General features: G+C 52.4%; 1 protein-coding gene across 2 annotated transcripts in view; it reads right to left on the reverse strand.

Annotated features, from left to right (window-relative positions):
* The window catches only part of GNAO1 (G protein subunit alpha o1), a 170,244-nt gene that overhangs the window by 25,871 nt on the left and 123,377 nt on the right, over positions 1–20,996 (reverse strand). For both annotated transcript variants that reach the window (XM_036833356.1, XM_036833357.1), the window contains exon 4: positions 668–828. In XM_036833356.1, the coding sequence (XP_036689251.1) occupies positions 668–828 (161 nt within the window). The remainder of the gene's footprint in view (positions 1–667; positions 829–20,996) is intronic.

Raw genomic sequence — 20,996 nt, forward strand, 5'->3', positions numbered from 1 at the left:
CAAGGCTGCAGTGGGCAGTCCTGTGATCCCCTGTCACTCCCTCTGCCTTCCCCTCTCCTACCCCTCCAGCCCTCTCTGGCTTTCAGCTGCTTCACCCCCCTCTCCTCGCCTGCCCCACCGGGCCCCTCTCTCTCCCCTGTCCTTTTCTTCCCCTTATTAGTTATAACACAGTATTAAAGTGTATGTTTGATTATTTATTTTACTTAGCTGATGGGTTATATATTCCTTATTTTTAATTTTAAAGATAGAGGAATGGAAAGGGTATTATTTTCTCAAGAAGAAGACAAAAGGGCACCATGTAAGTTATTTTCTGTCTACGTCGCCCTTGATTTGTACTTATGGGGTCAAGGGTTCTCCAGGGGGCACAAACGCTGCTACACTGACAATCTTCCTTCTGGAGGGCCAGGCCCCCTCCAGAGCAAGCAGGCGACGGCCCCCGGGCCTCTGGGAGCCCTGTTGTCGGCTTGTGCCCCCCACCTCCCTGGCCTCCTTCTCATCCCGGGGGCAAGAGGAGAAGCCCCTTCTCCTTCCTTCCTGACACCGAGGCAGAACACCTCACAGCGGTTCCCACCTCAGCAAGGACACCTCCTTGCCCCACCAGCCCCAGCCCCTTCCACGCCCGCACTGCTGTCCCGCTCTCGGCCTCCTGCCTGCCTGGGACACTCACTATTTGGCAGAGTCGTTGAGCTGATACTCGCGGGACCTGTTGAAGCACTCCTGGATCCCTGAGTCGCCCCAGAGTCGCATCATGGCGGAGAGCAGCTCTGGAGAGAAGGGCTCCGTGTCTTCCATCCGACTCACCACGTCACACACCATCTTGGCATCGGCCTGTGAGGAGACATGGACGGCAGCTTTGAGGCCTCGGTGGGGACAGAAGCCCCGGCCGGGCACCTGCCAGGGCACCGGGACAAGGGCTCAGCCCTAGGCCTGGTCAGGGAGAGGGGAAGTGACAGAGGGTCCTTTACTCAAGGGCACGGTAATCGTTACTAGACGGTTGCTCCGCTCTCGAGCCCTTTCAACCCTGCCGCCCTCCAAGTGAGCCAGAGACCCAGGCTCCCCAGCCCGCGGCACGCGGCTCAGGAAGCGAGCGGAGGTGCTGGAAATCTGCAGGTGTCCTTCGCGGTGGGAGACACGAAGGAGACAAGGTCCACGCCTGGAAGACTTGTGGTCAACGCCTGGAAGACTTGTAGCCAACAAAACATTCTGCACCAAGGTACGTGGGGCCAAAGCCTTCTGTGGAGACTTCCGGAATCAAGCTGTCCAGCTAAGTAGCTACTTATGTCTCAGAGCCTGTCTACTGCAGAAGGTCAATGGGAAAATGCTGGCACTGTGTCCCCTTCTGCCTGCCTGCCCTGGGAAGGAAGCCACAACTGGCCTGGATGCCAGCAGGCCATGCCCATGATGCTGGCCCGGATCTAGCTCCCTAGGGACAGTGTCCCAAAGACCTCAGCCCTCGGATTCCCAAAGTCACCCTCAGCTGACAGGGAGGGCTGCCCACCAGGAGAACGTGGGTCCCCGTCCAACTAGGAGGTGAGTTTCTTCAGCACCAGAGCCTCCCCTGGGGGCAGCCACCTGCAAAGCTGGCCCTGGGACCCAGGCGTTGGGTGCCTTAGGCAGGCGGTGACTCAGGGATGCAGGAGTGGGTGAGCAGGGTTGGTGCCTCCACCTGGGGCTAAAAACAGGCCTGTGAGTCAGGGCCTATGTGCTGATGCTGCTCCTGTGTGCCTGCGTGACCTCGGGAAATCTCAGCCTGCTTTCCCACCTGTGGGGTGACTGTGATAAACCTGGCCAGTTTCCCAGACTTCCTCCTTTGGACCCCTCCTTCAAGGTTCCTGCCTGATCTGTGAGAAGGGAGTCGGGACCTGAGGGGTGGGTAGGGCAAGACTTCCTGCTGGGGGAGAGACACCCTCCCACCTAGAGCCACACTATGCCTCAGCCAGGCCACTCAAGGGTGTGGTTTAGAAACCACGGGCCTCCACAAAGCCACTTCATACTCCTCTGTGTGTGGTCTGGAATCTTGGGAATCCCACTCCAGTGGGATGCAGTGCATGGTTTGGGGAAGGCTGGCCTGGCGCTGTCCTCCCAGCTCCATCTCATCACCGAGGTGTGGCGGAGGTGGGGGTGGGGCAAGGTCCTGTGCTGGCGACACCTCTCTGTCTGCCCTTCTGTTTCCCTCCCGTCTTCCCCAGCTCAGTGCACGCCACAACCATCGGCCCAACTGCTCAAAGACTAGGAGTCATCCTTGATTTTACCACCTCCCTCCCAATGTCCACTTCTCCCCATCTCCTCCTGCACAGCCCTGAGTCCGAGCCACCACCGTCTTTCCCTGGCTGCCCCTAGCCCCCTCCCAAGGGTTCCTTGCCTCCCTCTTGCTTCTCTTCAGTTTGTCTGCCACACAACAGCCAGCAGGAGACCGCAGAGAAAGAACCCACAATTTTTTAACTGGGCACACTGATATCCGACTTAAAGACTACATTTTCTAATTTTGCTTGTGGCAAAGATGTGACTATGTGACCCATGGAGAGGTAAGCCAAAGTGTAGTGAGGTCTTTGGAGAAGTCTTTGTAAAGGGAAGATGCACCCTTTTTCTCTCACTTCCTCCTTCCTGAAGCCTGTGATGGCTGGAACTCTAGCAGCCAACTTGGATCATGAAGACAAGGTCTACACCCTAGGGACAGTGGACGGGTGATCTAAAGACAGTCAGGTCCTTGACGACTTTTTTTTTTTTTACATTGAAATTCAACTTCTACCTCATTTAAATCACTATTTTCTAGGTCTCAGATTTTCACAGTCAAACCTAATCCTAATGGATACAGTAACTCTCCCTGTTTAAACTTTTTCAATACTTTCCCATTATCCCTAAGTTCCAAACTCCTTACTTTGGCCTCCAAAGCCCCTGCCTACCTCTCAGTCCTAACCTCCTCCCACCTTTCCCCCTTCCTGGGCCTTTAAGCATGCAGCCTTTCCTTCTGTTCCCCAGGTAGCCAGGGTCACCTCACCTCAGGGTGCTCCACCCGTCCAGAGCACCCTTCCCCCGGCTCTTCCCCATCTCAGGTGTCACTGCCTCAGGGAAGCCCTCCTCCACACCCCAGGCAGAGTTTGCCCCCACGGTGCACCAACCACTCCACGTCACAGCTGGTGTTGTATGTGCCTGTTCCGCAGGGCAGGGATAATCTCCTGGCTTTTCACGGCACCCCCGTCTCACAACGCTCTGTACATAGTTGTTGGTGCTCAGCAGCATTTGTGAGACAAATGGCATTTTACTGTCAGGCACAGCCTCGATTTCTCACTCCACCCTATCTCCCAACTCTTCTCATCTTGTCCACTTCAACAACACTGTGTCTCGTTCAACCATGACAGCAGCTCTGCCCGGTAGCCATCCTGTTTAACAGATGGGGAGACTGACGCTCAGAGGTGAGGTAACTTGCTCAAGGTCACACAGCTAGTAAGTGGGAGAGCCTGGACCCAAGGTTAACCTCTACCGTGCTCCAGCCAACAGCCCTGGACTTGCATCTCAGACAATGGTGTCCAGCCCAGCCCCCTGAGCAAAGGTAGGGGAGATGGGTAAGGAGGAAGGTAGGAAGGGTCAGGCGTGGCGGGAGGGAGGGGCCTTGCCAATGCGCCCTGGAGGACAGTGGCAGCTGTCTAGCTGGGCCAGCCTTGTGGGGGTCAAGCTTAACAAGCAATTAATAGAGCCAGAGGGGGGCCTTGTCCCTTTGTCTTCCTGCCTTTGGGGCCCCGGGGGACGGGGCTCACACTGGGCCTGACCTTCCTGTCCAGGTCCCCTCCTGGGCCAGTGGCGGGGTTGGGGGAGGCATTTTCCAGCACCTTTCCCTCTGCTACAGCCCCCATGGCGCTGCCACCTCTTGCTGGTCAGGGCATGCCCAGCTGTCCCGGCAGCATGAGGTGTGACAAAGCAGACGCATGTACGGAGGCAGAGCCACTAGGTCTGACCTGTGCAGTGTTACTCAGTGGAGGATGCTGGGGCAGTGACCTGCTTCGAGGTGGCAGCGAAGGGCCCGTCCCCTCTGATCTGCTCCATCCTTTGCTGCTGGATGGCTGCCCCCTCCACCTACGTGGCTTCCACTCCCTCCTTTTGGGGCACCAGAACCTCTGCTCGCCTGAAGGAAAGCACTCTTTTCCCCGACTCAGTCTGAGCAGTTTGGGTGGGACTTCCTCCGTCCCATAGTTCCAGCGTGGACACAGGGTCTGGCCCTGGCCAGTCCATCCCGCTGGCCTTAGTGAACAGTTTGGGGTGGACAAAGAATCCAAATTTGTCAAATAAGACTAACCTACCAGCTCCAGGACACCTGTATAAACTATTAGGAGAGAGAGACCCTCAAAGGAAGGGCCCACCTGAATGTGCAGCCATCACTGAGGGAAGCAGAGCTGAGAGAGGGAGGCACGCCGGGTCCCCATAACATGTCAAAACACCTGGGTCCAGCTGTGCCTGCGGCCACAAATACCTCTGGCTTTCCAGCTACCTCAATCAATCCTCTGACTTTTTCTTAACCTAGTTAAAGACGTGTTTTTGTTTACTTGGTTTATTTTTGCACGTGCACCCCAAAGAGTCCTGACAATACACTGCCTGGTGTGCCGAGGCCAATACCAGGCTTACCTCCTCCAGGCAGACCCATCCCATTACTGCGGCCCCCACAGTTCCTCTGGCATCGGACTCCCCTCCCGTCTTCCTGTCATGCCCGGGCACATGTCCATGCCCTGGGCACACGTCCATGCCCATGTGCTGCGCTATGTTTCCTGTGGGGGGGGCACTAAGATGCCTTGTGGGCACTGGCCACGTATTGGACACTAGAGGCCATCTGGTGGGCTTCTGGAGACAGTCCTGCAAGGAGCTGAGGGAGGCTGTTCACTGACACCGTGCCTGGCAGGGCCCTGCACGGTCGGGCTGAGTGGGTGCAGGACATTCGTCACTGTGTGCTGCTGTCACACACCAGCGTGCCTGGCCCCCAGCCACTAAGTGCCTGTTGTGCCCCAATTACTGCCACTGCCACAGACACCTCACAAATGTCTAACATGTCCCTGCGGGGCACCGTTTCCACTGAGGGTCAGTTAGGGAGACATCTGCCAGCCCAGGGCTAGGGAAGTGGGCCTCTCTCCCCCCGACTGCCCCCAGCGGCCGAGAGCAAGGGAGGGGCGCTCCCTGCATGTGAGAGAGAACATGACCGTTGCCCCTCCTCAGACGCACGGGCCTCGGTGGCTTGGGTCTGGCACTTACAAAGTACCCAGTATGCCCACCCCTCCCCGGCCACCATTCTCTACGGGCTGGGGATGCCCGTGCTGTAACGTCCAGTTCCCATGCCACCCCCCCCCCACAAGACTCACTCCTTTCTGACAGCACCCTTTGGTCACCCCTGCCTTGGGGCTCCAGTCCTGCTCCATGCAGCTTTCTAGGGGCTCAGGCCACAGGCTCAAGGCACCACCCAGAACTGGGCTCCTGGCTTGAGCAGGGCCTTAACGTCTGTGGGCTCAGCATCCTACCCTGAAAAATGGGGTGACAGTATCATCATTCTCTTCACAGAGCTGCCGGGTGAGCAGACAGAGAGCACGAGCACAGGGAGGACCCGAGGGGCGGGCCGTGCTGCCGCCCCACCTCCCCAGCTCCCGGGACCAGAGAGGGATGAGGAGGCCAATCTGCCTGCCCTTGGGACGCCTCGGGGTGGGGGCATGGGAAGGGGTGAGACATTTAAGGACATGCTAGGACCCTGCATTTCTGAATGTGAACCACAGGCAAGATGCCATTCTTTTTTTTTTTTTTTTTTGAGTTTTATTTATTTTTTATACAGCAGGTTCTTATTAGTTATCTATTTTATACATATTAGTGTATACATGTCAATCCCAATCTCCCAGTTCATCCCACCAGCACCACGACCCGGCTTTCCCCCCGGGTGTCCATATGTTTGCCTCTATTTCTGTGTCTGTGTCTCTATTTCTGCCTTGCAAACCGGTTCATCTGTACCATTTTTCTAGGTTCCACACATATGCGTTAATATATGATATTTGTTTTTCTCTTTCTGACTTACTTCACTCTGTAAGACGTGGATGGACCTACAGCCTGTCATAAAAGATGCCATTCTTATGGGTTTTGGATCAGGAGGCTCTGGAGAGATTATGACTCTCAGGGACACCTGCAGGATTCTTCTCACCGTATCAATGATTTAAAATCAGCATTAACATTTCTTTTCATCGGAGCCAGTGTAACCTTTCTGGTTAAATGACATCTTAACGGTGACATGTAGATGTCCTGAAGCTGCTCTAGGCAGAGGTGAGATACTTTTGGAAAGCCCCACAACACTAGAGAACCCCACAGAAACCCTAACCATGAGCATCTGGAGAAAGGGGCGGGCAGGGAGAGGAAGCGGCTCATGGAGATGGGGGCATCTCCAGCATTTGGTGGGGCGGGGAGCTCAGCACAGGGTGCCTCCCAGAAGTGGGCTGCCCTGGGCCAACGCTGGGGAGCAGGGTGCCCAGGGTGGTGATGGGGGCAGCTGCCCCTGTGAACTGACAGTACACAGGGGTCCCTCACTGTGACATGCAGCCCAGGGCCCCCTGCCACGGGGACGTGGACTACTGGCCATGAGTGTGCTTGGGAAGCAGCACCCGCGATCGAGGGGCCTGTCAGTGGGGCTGCCTGCTGGTGTCCAGGGGTGAGGGGTTCTATTTCCAGAAAGCTATCTCTAGTCAGCCAGCTGGTCGTGAGAGCTGAAACCCGTACTATGAGGAGGGGTGTGGGCTCCCATGGCCCACAGGACCCTTCCCGCCTGCCCACTCTGGGCCACAGAGAGCGCCCCTGCACCAGCTTCTCTTGCCCAGTGTCTCCTGGTCACCCTTCTCAGAGACGCAGCAGGTGCCTGCCTGTGCTGTGCCACACCAGGGATGATGGTGGGATGAGTGGTGACCCAGGGAAGCTGGCATTGGCCTGGCTGAGCCACTGGCAATGAACACCACACATCTCTGCTCATACGCCAGGCACTGCAGGGCCTTGCAAGCGCCCCGGTGTATTCATTATCTGGAACTGGGACTGCCAAGTGCATGTTAAACACTTGGGTCTGCAAAACTCCTCCCCTCTCTTCTGAGCAAAGGGGCTTGGAACTAAAGTATGAGAGAGAGTCTTTTCCCTCTCAAGAGAGGAAACGCAAAGGATACGGTGGGGAAGCGAGTAAGAATTTTCAGTCAGGTGACCCAGGTTCAAATCCTGGCTCTGCAGCTTTTTAGCTTTGTGACCTTGGACAGACCACTTAACCTCTCTGAGCCTCTGCTCTCTTATTAGTTCCCACCTCACAGGGTTGTTTGTGCAGATGAAAGAGGCTAAATCGACGTGACACAGCTTTGCAACATAAAGAGCCCCGCAAATGCTAGTTATTATAAGCAAAGGTGAGGTCTCTGAGACACAAACAACAAGCTGACATAAAATAAGCCTGCTTTGTACAAGATTTCTCAGGTAAGCATGATCATCTTGATAACAATAATCATAGTAATTATAATAATAACCTTTTCCGTTTGAAGAGCTGCTTTGGATCTTTCAGAGTTTTCCTCCTTCTCTCATCTTTTAGACCAAGTAAAGTGTGACTGTGTGCGTGTACACACACACACACACACACACACACGGTCCTCTAGCTGCAGGGAAGTCTCCATTCTGCCCAGCCCTGCCCTGTGCACTGCAGTAGCCCCAGCTCCCGCCAGGGGGCAGGAGTGCACAGGCCAACAGGAGAAGGAGGGCGAGCTGGACAAGCCCAGCCCAACAGACCAGGCAGGGCCAGGCCCAGTGGGCACAGCTGCCTTTCATGGGCTGCTGACTCTGTTCTTCAAGGGAAAGAGACAGAGAGACTCCCAACGCTGGAGGCCCAGCCTGAGTACTGTAAGGTCAGCAGATGGAGAATGGCTGCACGCACATTCTGGGCACTTTGTACATGCTACCCAGGCCCCTGCATCTGAGGAAATGCGGCAGTCACATTCTCTCTTGCACGTGCAGGGGAGTGCCCCTCCCTTCCTGTCTGCCGCTGGGGGCAGTGGGGGAGAGAGGGGCCCCCTCCCTCACCCCTGCTTCCCTGGCCCTGGGCTGGCAGATGGCTTCCTAACTGTGACTCTCAGTGGAAGTGGTGGCCCCCAGGGGTATTTTAGACATCTATGAGGTGTTTTTTGTTAGTGGCAAAACCTGAGGCACTACAGGCACTTAGCAGTTCAGGGCTGGGCATGCTTGGGGCTCTTTCTTCACTTGGACTTAGGAGTACTTCGCAAGGCCTGTGCCTAGAGCACGCTGTCAGGCACAGGGTCTCTGGGGGGAGCGGGGGCACCTCACAGGCCTACCACTTGCCTTAGCAAAGAGAACCTTCCTGGCTCCCCAGAAAGATCCTACAGCAGAACCAAGGGTTGGGTCCTGTTTCTAATCTTGCCTCCTTTCAGCTGTGCCATCCCTTCTCCATCCATCCATCCACACATCCCTCACCCCCTATCTAGGGTACCTACCCATCCAACATCAGGCGTCCACCCACCCATTACATCATCACCCATCAGCCACCCCTGTTCATCCATCAACCAACTCACTCCCATAACCACCCGCCCATCCCTTCACCTCCCTTCTATCCTTCCACAGCGTCTGTCCATCCCTTCATTCTTCATTTGTGCACCCTCTTCATTCCTTTCACTCCTCTTTGATCTATGCAGCCACCCACCCATTCACTCACTTATCCATAGTACACCCACTACCGAGTGGGGTCCCCGCCTTAGGAGCTTTCACGTTTGCCAGAAAGAGAAATATTTAGGCATAAGGAAAGACTGTCTGCATCTCCCCAGCCCGGAACACATCATGGGACAACTGCCCCCTTGACGTCCCCTCCCTCTGTCCCATGGTCCCATCTTTGTCAGGAGCCTGGGGCCTTGTAAAAGGAAGACTCTTCCAAGACCTCCAGCTGGGTTCAGAGGATTCCTCAGGGATTTATTTGTCCTAAGCCCTTCTGAAAACCTTCCCTGTTTTAAGCCCAGGCTGCCTCCTGAGGAGGGGGAAAAGACTTGGGTTTTCTAAAGAACCTCATTTTCTGAAGGATCACACCCTTTTCCGTCTCAAAACCATTGGATCTTCCAATTGTTTAGAAGCAGCTTTTCCTTCTGGCTTGCTTGTTATCTTCAAGAACCAGGGGGTTGTGGGGATGACTTTGGCCCGGGTTCCAGCGCTCACTGGTTCTAGCGCTCGACACCTAAAAGTTTCCACTCAGAAACCATCTGCCAGCCCCTGTAATTGGTGTGGTTTCCCACCCCTGGCCCTGGCCCAAGTTAAGCAGAAGGAGCCAGTGCTAGACCAGTTAATGTTTGCTCACCACAGGCTGGCTGAGCCCAGGGCTGGGTGCCGGGGATACAGCAGCCAGCAGGATCTGGAAACTGCCCACCCAAGCCTGCTGTCCAGTGGTGGCGTCAGACACATCAACCAAGCTGTGGAGTCCGGGAAGGCTCCTCCAAGGAGGCAGGCACTAAGTAAGGGCCACAGCTCAAGGAGAAACTGGTGCGGACGGGGGATGCGAGAGGGGTATGACTAGGAGCAGGCAGTCGTGGGTCAGCTGTGCCCACAAGGCAGGCACAGTCCAGAGACTGGGCTTCCCTCACGAGGGAATTAAAGGGGAAGCTGAGGGCCTTGCCAGGAAGCAGTGGACCCTGGAGGGCATCAGACACCCCTCCAGCCATCAGCAGGGCCTTTGGACAATGGTGGGCTCAGAGGTCCACGCAGCCCATGGACATTAAATGAAGAACAGCACCCAGCCCGCACAGATGGTCCAGGAGCTCTCATACAGAGTTCAGTGCGAACTGTGTAACCCCAACCTGGGGGAAAGGGCTGGGGGCAGCCTGGGCCCCACTGTGGGCAGCTCCGGGATGGAGCCTTACTGAGCAGATGCTAACGCTCCCTGAGTGTGGGTCTGGGGACATTCTCAGGTCCCCGGCCCTTCTCAGGAGGCATGGCTTTCGGCCTTCTCCCCAGCTGTGCTGTCCTTAGGTGAAGCCGCTGTGTGTCTCCTAAAACCACCCTGGCAGGGGTTTCAGGGCCAGAGGTGGGTAGGGAGACTGGCGGGTATGGGGTGGGAAACGCTGAGGCCAGTGTAGAAGGGGGCGAGCAGGGCCTGCAGAGGAGGCCGGTGCCCCAGCCAGTGATAGCCGGCCAGAGTGCAGAGGGGTGTCCTAGGTGGGTGACTGGCAGAGATGGGGGGTGCAGGACAGCAGCTGTCCTGGGCCCTCTGGGGCAGTGGTCTGTTTATGTCACCATGGCTTCCGATTGCTCCAGATCCCAAGGATGGAGTGGGGAAGCATGCTTGCCTAAAACCCCAATCAGCAACCCCTCTGGAACAGCCTTGGGTGGTGCCATTTTCTCGTGTTGCCCTTCTCCCCTTGGTGGGTCCAGACCTACCAGTCTATACCTCCTGGGAGGCTCTCCTGACGGGGGCGGGGAGGACAGCTGAACCACCAGGCAGGCACTATTCAGTCCAAAATAAACTTTAAGGTGAAAGGGACAGAAATTTCCAAATCCTCATCCTCTGCCTCCTTTCTCCTGAGCTCAATGTCCTGAGATGGGAGAAAAGAACTAAAATTGGATAGGCTAAATTTCTAAGAAACGAACAAGGGCAGAATGAAATTACCCACACAGAGCTCAGTCAAAGGGAAAGAAAAGTGATAATGGACAACCTCCTCTCTTCAGAACACAAAGTGACGATGGTGAATAGTTTAATTGGAGCCGCCTCGGCTGGGAGATATTAGCGACACAATTATGGAAGAGAAAGGATGGAAGCTGAAGCAGCACGTACATGATGGGAGGCCGACGGGTCCTGGAGACGACAGGTTTAGCTGATGGTGCCTCTCCTTGGGCTTATTCGCTGACACCCCTTCCCTCCTCGTCTCCTCACTGGAGACGTCAGTTCCCGCACCATCCATTAAAGTGATCGGATGATGTTTTTGTTTGAAAAGGAGCGAGTCACTTGTTTCTTGGACCTCAGGGACACAGCCTGGGGCAGTGCACCAGGTGTTCACGTTCTGCCTGACTGACCCTGCAACCCTGGGCAAGTCTCATCTGTTTTCGGAGTCTCTGTCCTCAAAGGCAAAAGGAAGAGGTTGGCTGGATCAGTGATTCTCAAAGGGTGGCCCACACACCCCTGGAGGTCTCTGAGGGGTCCACAAGATCAAAACTGTTTTCCTAACTCTATGACGACGTTATTGGCTTCTCTGCCTGCACTGATGGTACAAAAGCAACGGGAGACAAAACCGCAGCCCCTTCGCAGGAAGCAGTGGCACCAAACTGTACCAGCTGCCATTCTGTTCTTTGCCACCGTGCAGTCACAATAAAACCAATGCCAGTTCTACTTAAGAATGTCCTTGAGGAAGTGGCCAAAATTATGAATTAAAAGAATCTCTAGGGACCTCCCTGGTGGCGCAGTGGTTAAGAATCCGCCTGCCGATGCAGGGGACATGGGTTCAAGCCCTGGTCTGGGAAGATCCCACATGCTGCGGAGCAAGTAAGCCCGTGTGCCACAACTACTGACCTGCGCTCTAGAGCCCACGAGCCACAACTACTGAGCCCTCGTGCCACAACTACTGAAGCCCACGTGCCTACAGCCCGCGCTCCGCAACGAGAAGACCTCACACTGCAACGAAGAGTAGCCCCCGCTCGCTGCAACTAGAGAAAGCCCACGCGCAGCAATGAAGACCCAACGCCAAAAATAAATTAAAAAATAAATTTATAAAAAAAAAAAAAAGAATCTCTACCCTGCACGCACGTCTTTTTCATATTCTGTGTGATAAAACAGGAAGTGTGCTGCAAACTGCAGATGATGGTTGTCTGGAGGGAAGGCACTTGTAAGACTGCCCTGCCAGCCCAAATGGTCCCTTGTTTTCATACGACACCACTTTTACTTGAAAGAATGCCTGACAGACAAACAATGGTAATTCAGACTTGGTCTTTGGAAGACATTTTCTAAAAAACCAAGTGAGCCTATCACTTCAAGGAAAGCAACTAACAAATTTGTTACCAAAATGGAAACATTCCAACTTTCAAGCGAAAAATCAGAATTCTGGAAATTTGTATTTAACATCATAACTTGACAGCTTCCCAATACCTGAAGACTTTTCTGATAAGACAGATGTTGTTGTTAACAAATATGAGTTCTTCACATTCTCCACTGAAATACGGCAACATGTGGAAGATGTGCATAACTCTGAACCAGTATTTTCCAAATGATCAAAATGATGGTAAAAATCATGCACGGTTGACCCATTCAAAGTGCAAAGTAGACCAACAGATTTTTTAAAAAAGACTTAACTGAGAGGAAGGTACAGAGGTTTCCCATAAAGCCCCTGACCCATGCATGCAGAGCCTCCCCCATTTATTGACATCACTCACCAGAATGGTACACTTTTTTTTTTTTTAAACCAAAGATGAACCTACATTGACACATTATAATCACCTGAAGTCTGTAGCTAACCTTTGGGTTCACTCTTGGTGTTGTACATTCCATGGGTTTAGACAAATGTATAATGACATGCATCCATAACTGTGGTATCATACAGAGGATTTTCACTGCCCTAAAAAATCCTCTGTGCTCTGCCTATTCATCCCTCCCTCCCCCAGCCCCTGGCAACCACTGATCTTTTTACTGTCTCCATAGCTTTGCCTTTCCCAGAAGGTCATATAGTTGGAATCATACAGTATGTAGCCTTCTAAGATTGGGTTCTTTCACTTAGTGATATGCATTTAAGGTTCCTCCTTGTCTTTTCATGGCTTGATCACTCTTTTTTTTTTAATGCTGAATAATATTTCACTGTCTGGGTGTTGCCCAGTTTACTCATCCATTAGCCTACCGAAGGACCTTTTGGTTGCTTCTAAGTTTTGACAATTATGAATAAAGCCGTTATAAACATCTGTGTGCAGGCTTTTTGTGCATACGTAAGTTTTCACATCGTTCGGGTAAATATGAAGGAGCATGATTGCTGTATTGTATGGTAGGAGTATGTTTAGTTGTGTAAGAAACCACCAAACTCTTCCAAAGTGGCTGGACCATCTGGCACCCCCTCAGCAATGCCTGAGAGCTGCTGTTGCTCCACATCCTCACTAGCATCTGGTGTTGTCAGTGTTCAAGGTTTTGGCCATTCTCAAAGGTGTGTAGTGGTGTCTCCTTGTTGTTTTAATTTGCATTTCCCTGATGACTTATGATGCGGAGCATCTTTTTTTTTTATTTTTAATTTATTTATTTAGGGCTTTGTTGGGTCTTTGTTTCTGTGCGAGGGCTTTCTCTAGTTGCGGCAAGCGGGGGCCACCCTTCATCGCGGTGCGCGGGCCTCTCACTATCGCGGCCTCTCTTGTTGCAGAGTACAGGCTCCAGACGCGCAGGCTCAGTAATTGTGGCTCATGGGCCCAGTTGCTCTGCGGCATGTGGGATCTTCCCAGACCAGGGCTCGAACCCGTGTCCCCTGCATTGGCAGGCAGACTCTCAACCACTGCACCACCAGGGAAGCCCCTGGAGCGTCTTTTAATATGCTTATTGGCTATCCATATATCTTCTTTGATGAGGTGTCTGTTAAGGTTTTCGGCCCATCTTAAAATCAGATTGTTTGCTTTTTTATTGTTGAATTTTAAGTGTTCTTTGTATATTTTGGATAACAGCTCTTTACTGAACATTTCTTTTGCAAATATTGTGTCTGAGTCCAAGGCTGGTCTTCTTATTCTCTTGAGAGTGTCTTTCACATAACAGTTTTTAATTTTTATGAAGCCCAGTTTATCAATTCTTTCTTTCATGGACTGTGCCTTTGGTGTTGTATCTAAAGAGTCATGGTCACAACCAAGGCCATCTAGACTGCCTCCTAAATTATCTTCTAGGAGTTTTATATGTTCACACTTCACATTAGGTCTATGATCCATTTTGAGTTAACTTTTGTGAAAAGTATAAGGTCTGTGTCCAGATTCATGTTTTTGCATGTGGATGTCCAGTTGTTCCCGTACTGTTTGTTGAAGAGACCAATGGATTTTAATGTAACAGAGTAGGAAATGGTCACTGATATAGTTTCAGATTCTACCCTTTAAGAAACTACTGCTTGGAACTTCCCTGGTGGCGAAGTGGTTAAGAATCCACCTGCCAAAACAGGGGACATGGGTTTGAGCCCTGGTCCGGGAAGATCCCACATGCCGCAGAGCAACTAAGCCCGTGCGTCACAACTACTGAGCCCATGTACCACAACTACTGAAGCCCTAGAGCCCGTGCTCCACAACAAGAGAAGCCACTGCAATGAGAAGCCTGTGCACCGCAACGAAGAGTAGCCCCCACTCGCCGCAACTAGAGAAAAGCCCGCGCGCAGCAACGAAGACCTAACGCAGCCAAAACTAAATAAATAAAATAAATAATAATAAAAAAAGAAATTACCGACTGTTCAGTTTTAGTGAATTTCAAAGAAGGACTATTTGAAAAGGCTGGTAAAATACTCCCTTCTTTTCTAACCATGTGTTTGTGTGGGGCCAAATGTGATTCAGATTCTTCGACCGAACGACACATCACAACGAACTAAACACAGATGCACATATGAGAAACGCAGCTGTCTTCCATTAAGCCCGACATTAAAGAGATGTGTAAAAATGTGAGACAGCGATATTCTGCTTTCTGAAGTATTTTTAGACAATATATTGATAGTAATTTTCATAAAAATGTTATTTGTATTAATATATAATGGGTTTATTATAGTTATTTTTAAATGAATAAATACTAAAAATTTGTCTTTTCATTTTTTTGTTTGTTTGTTTTTGTTTGTTTTTTTATACTGCAGGTTCTTATTAGTCATCAATTTTACACACATGAGTGTATACATGTCAATCCCAATCGCCCAATTCAGCACACCACCATCCCCACCCCACCGTGGTTTTCCCCCCTTGGTGTCCATACGTTTGTTCTCTACATCTGTGTCTCAACTTCTGCCCTGCAAACCGGCTCATCTGTACCATTTTTCTAGGTTCCACATACATGCGTTAATATACGATATTTGTTTTTCTCTTTCTGACTTACTTCACTCTGTATGACAGTCTCTAGATCCATCCACGTTGTTTTTAATTTCTAATGCAATAAAGATTGATAGCTACAACCTACATAAACAAAATGTTTACTGGGGTCCTCAATAATTTTTTAAAAATTATAAAGTGTAGTGTAAAGGTGTTCTCAAGCCAAAAAGTTTGAAAACCACTAGACCAGATCATTCTTTCCCAAACATTATCCCTTGAACACCTTCTGACTTCTGCCCAAGTTCTGTTCCACCTGATGCCCATCACTTTTCTCAGACACATCTTTGTACTTACGAACTTCATATCCTTATGGTAAACGGAAACCCTGCATGAAGTGATTTAAATAGAGGACACCCAGCAGAATAACTACAAGGAAAGCCCAACACTAATGTGAAATTCTAGCAGGACCCTGCTCCCTATCTCCCTTTGTTAGCAAGGGGGACCATGCAGACAGAGGCCCCCAGCTGCACACGTTGAGGGCCAGCTGATGAGGTCTCCACCTGCTGAGGTGGAACTGAATCACACCAGACCTTCTCATGGGCTGAGAGGCGGGGCTTTGAGCTACAGACAAGACGTCTCAGGTAGAAAATCAGGAATTATGAGTTTTTGCCAAAGGCTAGTAGTGGTGGAAGACTGCCAGGGTTGGGGTTGAGGAGGGAACTCTAGGGTGAGGGGCCAGGGTAGGCCGAGCCAACCAGCCCAGAGGACCAGCAAGCCTAGGGCTGCGGCCTCCCTGGGGTCTCCTGTGAGCCTAGGAGCTGATGACTTAGTCACAAAGACACACAGAGACACACAGACACACACACACACACAGACACACCTGCTCAGAACTCTGGTGGTCAAGGAGGAGCCCTAAGAGATAATAGCAGTAGCTTGTATTTAGTGAGAGCTTCCCAAGGGCTTTATTTCATTTAATGTTTACCAGTATTATCGTTTTCCCCCCTTCTATAATTGGAGAAACCACAGCTCAGACGGGTTACGAGACCGGCCCGAGCTCACTCAGCTGGCGGGGGGCAGACTGGGATGTGCGCCCCAGCTGCCTGCCTCCAGGGCGCACACTCTGTGAGCACCACGCAGCACGGCTTCCCCTGGTTGCTGGATGACCACCCCCGGGCAGCGCCGGGCCCGGAGCCCTGGTCTTTTGATGTCTCCGTGAGGGTAGGGTCTGGGAGAGCTGGCCCATGCACACTCTCTTGCTGCCATCGCCTGCTCTGCTTGGTCCCTCTGCTAAGGGGCTGGAGCTCCCCAGGGGCCCGCTGGTGCCCATCCTGGGGACCAGTGTCAGCATGTTGATGCTGCAGTATTTACAATGAGGCAGGTGGGATGGCGACAGGTGTAAAAAACAAGAGTGACGAATACGCGGGTTAACCAAAACACAGGTGAGGCAGAGTGGCACCCGCGGCTGTGCACCAGCTGGGCCAGGCAGAGGTCCCAGCGGGCCGCCCTGGCAGGCAGGAGGGGGAAGGCACAGTGGGGCCAGGCTGGCTGCCAGCTCCCTGGACTCCCAGCACCTGGCCACAAGAGGAGCGCGGGGCTGGGGGAGGCTTGGGGCTGAGCGAAGCCTCCAGGGGCCTGTCTCTCATGGGACGTTGGCAGGGGCGGGGCTGCAGCAGCCTGGGGGCTGCCACCTGAGCAGCTTTCTCTGAGGCCTGGCATCAGGGCGCACGGCCTCCCCCTCCACTTAGCCCCAGCCATTTTCACCTCCCCGACATTGACACTGGGTGATCTTGGGTACCATGGACACGGGGCGGAACAAGTCTGTACAGACCTGGGCGTGGGACGGTGGTCAACTGCCCCACCGGGCAGTGTCCCAGGCCTCAGCTCGGCCCTAGGCTGAGGAAGAGCTGCACAGGGCTCGCTGAGCGAGGGGCAGCCCGGGACGCCTCCGCTCAGGGGCTGGCCTCACTCTCTGAAACAGCGGGGCTACAAAGCAGGCCACATGGTGCCACCTGGGCTCAGGTTCCTCTCTCTCTCTCTCCCCTCTCACCCCTTTCCATGCCCTGCTCCCCCAGCCCTGGCCAGGGTAGAGGCCAGTCCACACAGCACCTTCACTGGGGTTAGAAAAAGGGAGTTTTTCCTCGGGCCACATGGCTCGGTGAGGGGAAGGTGGGCTGCATTTCAGCCCTCTCATGGCCCCTGGGTTCGGGATTCTCCTGCAGGCTACAACCTGCCACGTAACTGAGCTGCAGTCCGTGGAGTGTGAACGTGCAGTGCGCTGCTCTTGGACCAAGGCTCTTCAGGTGTAAGTGTGCTCCCCGCCCCCTGAACGTAGAGGATGACAAAGTCTGTAAGATAGAAGATCCAGTGTCGTGAATCACCATGTGGAGGAGAGCCACCCACCCACCCAGAGCACCTGCCCAGACTATTAGCTGAGCAAGAAATAACCTGTTACATTTGAACCATGAAACCCTTGGGGTATATTTTTTGTAGCAGCTAGTGGTACCCTGATCGATACAACTTTTTAGTGTTCTTCCTCTTCTGGTTTTTGTGCCCTATGTGACATCTGGCCTCTGTTTAGCCCTAGGTTATGGATTATCTGGGACTGTTCCTCTTCTATTGCTTCAATGAGCAAGACGCTGCTCTCTCCAGAAGACTAAGCTGGTGAAGTTTTCTGGAGTATCAAAGAATCTGGGTCCCCCCCCTCCGCTCCCGTCTACTCTCCTGGAAAAAGGAGAAAGTTGTGCCCGGAAGCAGTGTTTCTCAAGCCTCAGTCACTTACACACCGACCACTGGCATAATTTTTGTTCCACAGAACAACGCATGGCACATAATAGAAGCTTGATAAATGATGGTAAATTTTTGTTGTGTTTCTATACCATCTACTATAATTTACTTAATATCTTTCTTTAGACTTTTATCCACTTAAACTTATTTTACAAGAAAGTAAATTTAGTATCACCAACAATAATATCTGCAAAAGGATATTTGATATGCTAGTTTTAATTTTTTTCTAAAATGCATTAAAATGAGTTAGTAGCTACTGAGATAAACATCAACATGTTTGTCCATCATGCTAGCTCAAACCTGCCCACTCCCTCAACTGGGAAGCGCCGTCCCACGGTGAGCAGCATAAGACAGGTACACAGCTAGTGCGTCCTCGGGACGCGGAACACAAGGAGTACGCCCGGGAGTGGTGAGGCTGGTTCTGGGCCCTGGGCGCAGGGAGGCTGGAAACAACCTGCTTCACTTACAGTTCTGCATGGCCCTGACCCTCCTCTCACCATCAGGACCTCTGCTGCAGTTTCTGTGCAGCCTGGAGGACCACCCTGATTTGCCGGGCATGTACACTGCTTGCTGGCGGGCAGCACAGGACAGGGGGCAGGCCATGGGCTCCAGCTTTCACCAGCTGCAGACCTCCTATTTCCTTCTCTGTCCTTGCCTCCCTCCTTGGTTCTCTGGTTTTGGCTTCCAGAGGGAATGAGCTCACTGTCGTGCTCCCAAGGAGCACGTGGCATTCTCATGGGAAAGGAGGGGCATCTGTGCCTTCCTTGCCTTGGGTAGGGGGATGGCAATGGTGAGTCTGCCCAACTCGCCCCATCTCCCCACCGTCAACAGCCAACTCGAGGGCTCACCTTTGTTAAGAGACAAGTGCCCCAAGTTGCCTGGATGCAGATGCAGGAGATCCAGGGACTCTGGCCCGTTAAGGAGCTTTGTTGTCATGGCGACTTCTGGTCGCCTAGCTGCCAACGACCTCTTAGAAGGGAGCAGGAAGGTAAGTGCCCAACCCCCAGCCCAGCAGGGAGGACAGAAGGAAGGAGGGAGGGACCCGCCCGGGAGGGACCCGCCCTGTCCACCTGTCCCCAGCAGCCCTGCAGCTGAGCGGCCACTTGCCCTCCAGTGAGGTGGGCGGTCCTCTCGGCCTGCCTGTGGGGAGGCCAGAACAACCTAGTCCTGGGGGCCACTGAATCCAAACCTAGGACTGCCCCCTCTCAGGCCTCTTGGACCACCCCCACCCCCAGCCACCAGATGAACTTCAGCCAAACCCTGAAAGGAAAGTCACTGTGCCCTGCATCCCATGTCAGGCTTGACTTGCTGAAAAGGCGGGGATGGAGGTCTGGTCCCACTCCATTTCTGTTGACTCTTCATCTTCGCCCCGCCCGCACCCCCATCCACTCCTTCTCTCCTCACTTTCTCTCTGCACTCATGCTCTAGCCTCCCCAAACTAAGCCCCTCTTCTGTCCCTGTTCTCCCTCAAGCCGCTGTCCTCCTCTTCCTCCTTTCGTCCTGTTACCTCCGTCCCCATTCCTGCCAGGGGTCTCAGTGCCCTCTCCATCTCTGGCCTGCCCTCTGCTCACTCGTCTTCTCTCCGGGCTCTGGGCCCCGTGGATGCTGCTTCCTGGGCAGTGAGCTCCTCTGTCTCCCTTGTGGGCCCCATTCCTCCACCAGACATTTAAGTTCCTCAGTCCTCAAAACCCTTCTTGCTTTCTCAAGCCACCTTCTTGGTGGGTGGGATGTCACCAGACCCTCCTCTGTTCAGGCTCTCTGGGCAGTGACCCCGGGTTCCCTGGCTCTTCCACTCAACTCAGCACGTTCCCGGTCATTCCCACCCTCCCCCCGCCCCTGGTTTCCCATCCCACAGTCTCCGTCACTGCCTTCCTTCCCATCTAAGGCTCACGATTTCTGCCGTACCAGCAAACGACTGCTGCTATTTTCTTAATTTTTAAAAATGACATTAAATAAACTCAGTTTAAAAAATCAGCTTATCCAGGACTTCCCTGGTGGCGCAGTGGTTAAGAATCCGCCTGCTAACGCAGGGGGCATGGGTTCGAGCCCTGGTCCAGGTAGATCCCACATGCCGCGGAGTAACTAAGCTCGTGCGCCACAACTACTGAGCCTGTGCTCTAGAGCCCACAAGCCTCATCTGCTGAGCCCGCACGCCCTAGGGCCCATGCTCCGCAACAAGAGAAGCCACCGCAATGAGAAGCCCGTGCACCGCAATGAGAAGCCCGTGCACCGCAATGAAGAGTATCCCCCGTTCACTGCAACTAGAGAAAGGCCGCGTGCAGCAACAGAGAGCCAATGCACTCAAAAAAAAAAAAAAAAATCAGCTTACCCTATAAAAGAGATGTAGTACATATATACAATGGAATATTACTCAGCCACAAAAAAGAACGAAATAATGCCATTTGCAGCAATGGATGGACCTAGAGATTATCATACTAAGTGAAGTAAGTCAGACAGAGAAAAACAAATACCATATGATATCATTTATATGTGGAATCTAAAAGATGACACAAATGAACTTACTTATGAAACAGAAACAGACTCACAGACGTAGAAAACAAACTTATGGTTACCAAAGGGGGATGGTGGGGGAGGGAAAAATTAGGAGTTTGGGATGAAAATATCACACTACTATATATAAAATAGATAACCAACAAGGACCTACTGTATAGTACATGGAACTATGCTCAATATCTTGTTAATAACCTATAATGGAAGAGAATGTAAAAAAAGAATATATATATTTATATGTATATATACACATGTATAACTGAGTCACTTTGCTGTACACCTGAAACTAACACAACACTGTAAATCAACTATATGTCAATAAAATTAAAGGGGCTTCCCTGGTGGTGCAGTGGTTGAGAATCTGCCTGCCAATGCAGGGGACACGGGTTTGATCTCTGGTCCGGGAAGATCCCACATGCCGCGGAGCAACTATGCCCGTGTGCCACAACTACTGAGCCTGTGCTCTACAGCCCACGAGCCACAACTACTGAGCCCACGCGCCTAGAGCCCGTGCTCCACCACGAGAGAAGCCACCACAATGAGAAGCCTGCGCACCGCAACAAGAGTAACCCCCGCTCGCCACAACTAGAGAAAGCCCGTGCACGGCAACGAAGACCCAACACAGCCAAAAATAAATTAAAAAAAAAAAATCATCTTATCCTAAACAATAATATCAGTGAAATCAGAGGTCGGTGTGCTAATTTTTCTAATATACACTAAAATACACAAAA

Source organism: Balaenoptera musculus, chromosome 19, assembly GCF_009873245.2.
Source record: "Balaenoptera musculus isolate JJ_BM4_2016_0621 chromosome 19, mBalMus1.pri.v3, whole genome shotgun sequence".
NCBI classification, from domain to species: Eukaryota; Metazoa; Chordata; class Mammalia; order Artiodactyla; family Balaenopteridae; genus Balaenoptera; species Balaenoptera musculus.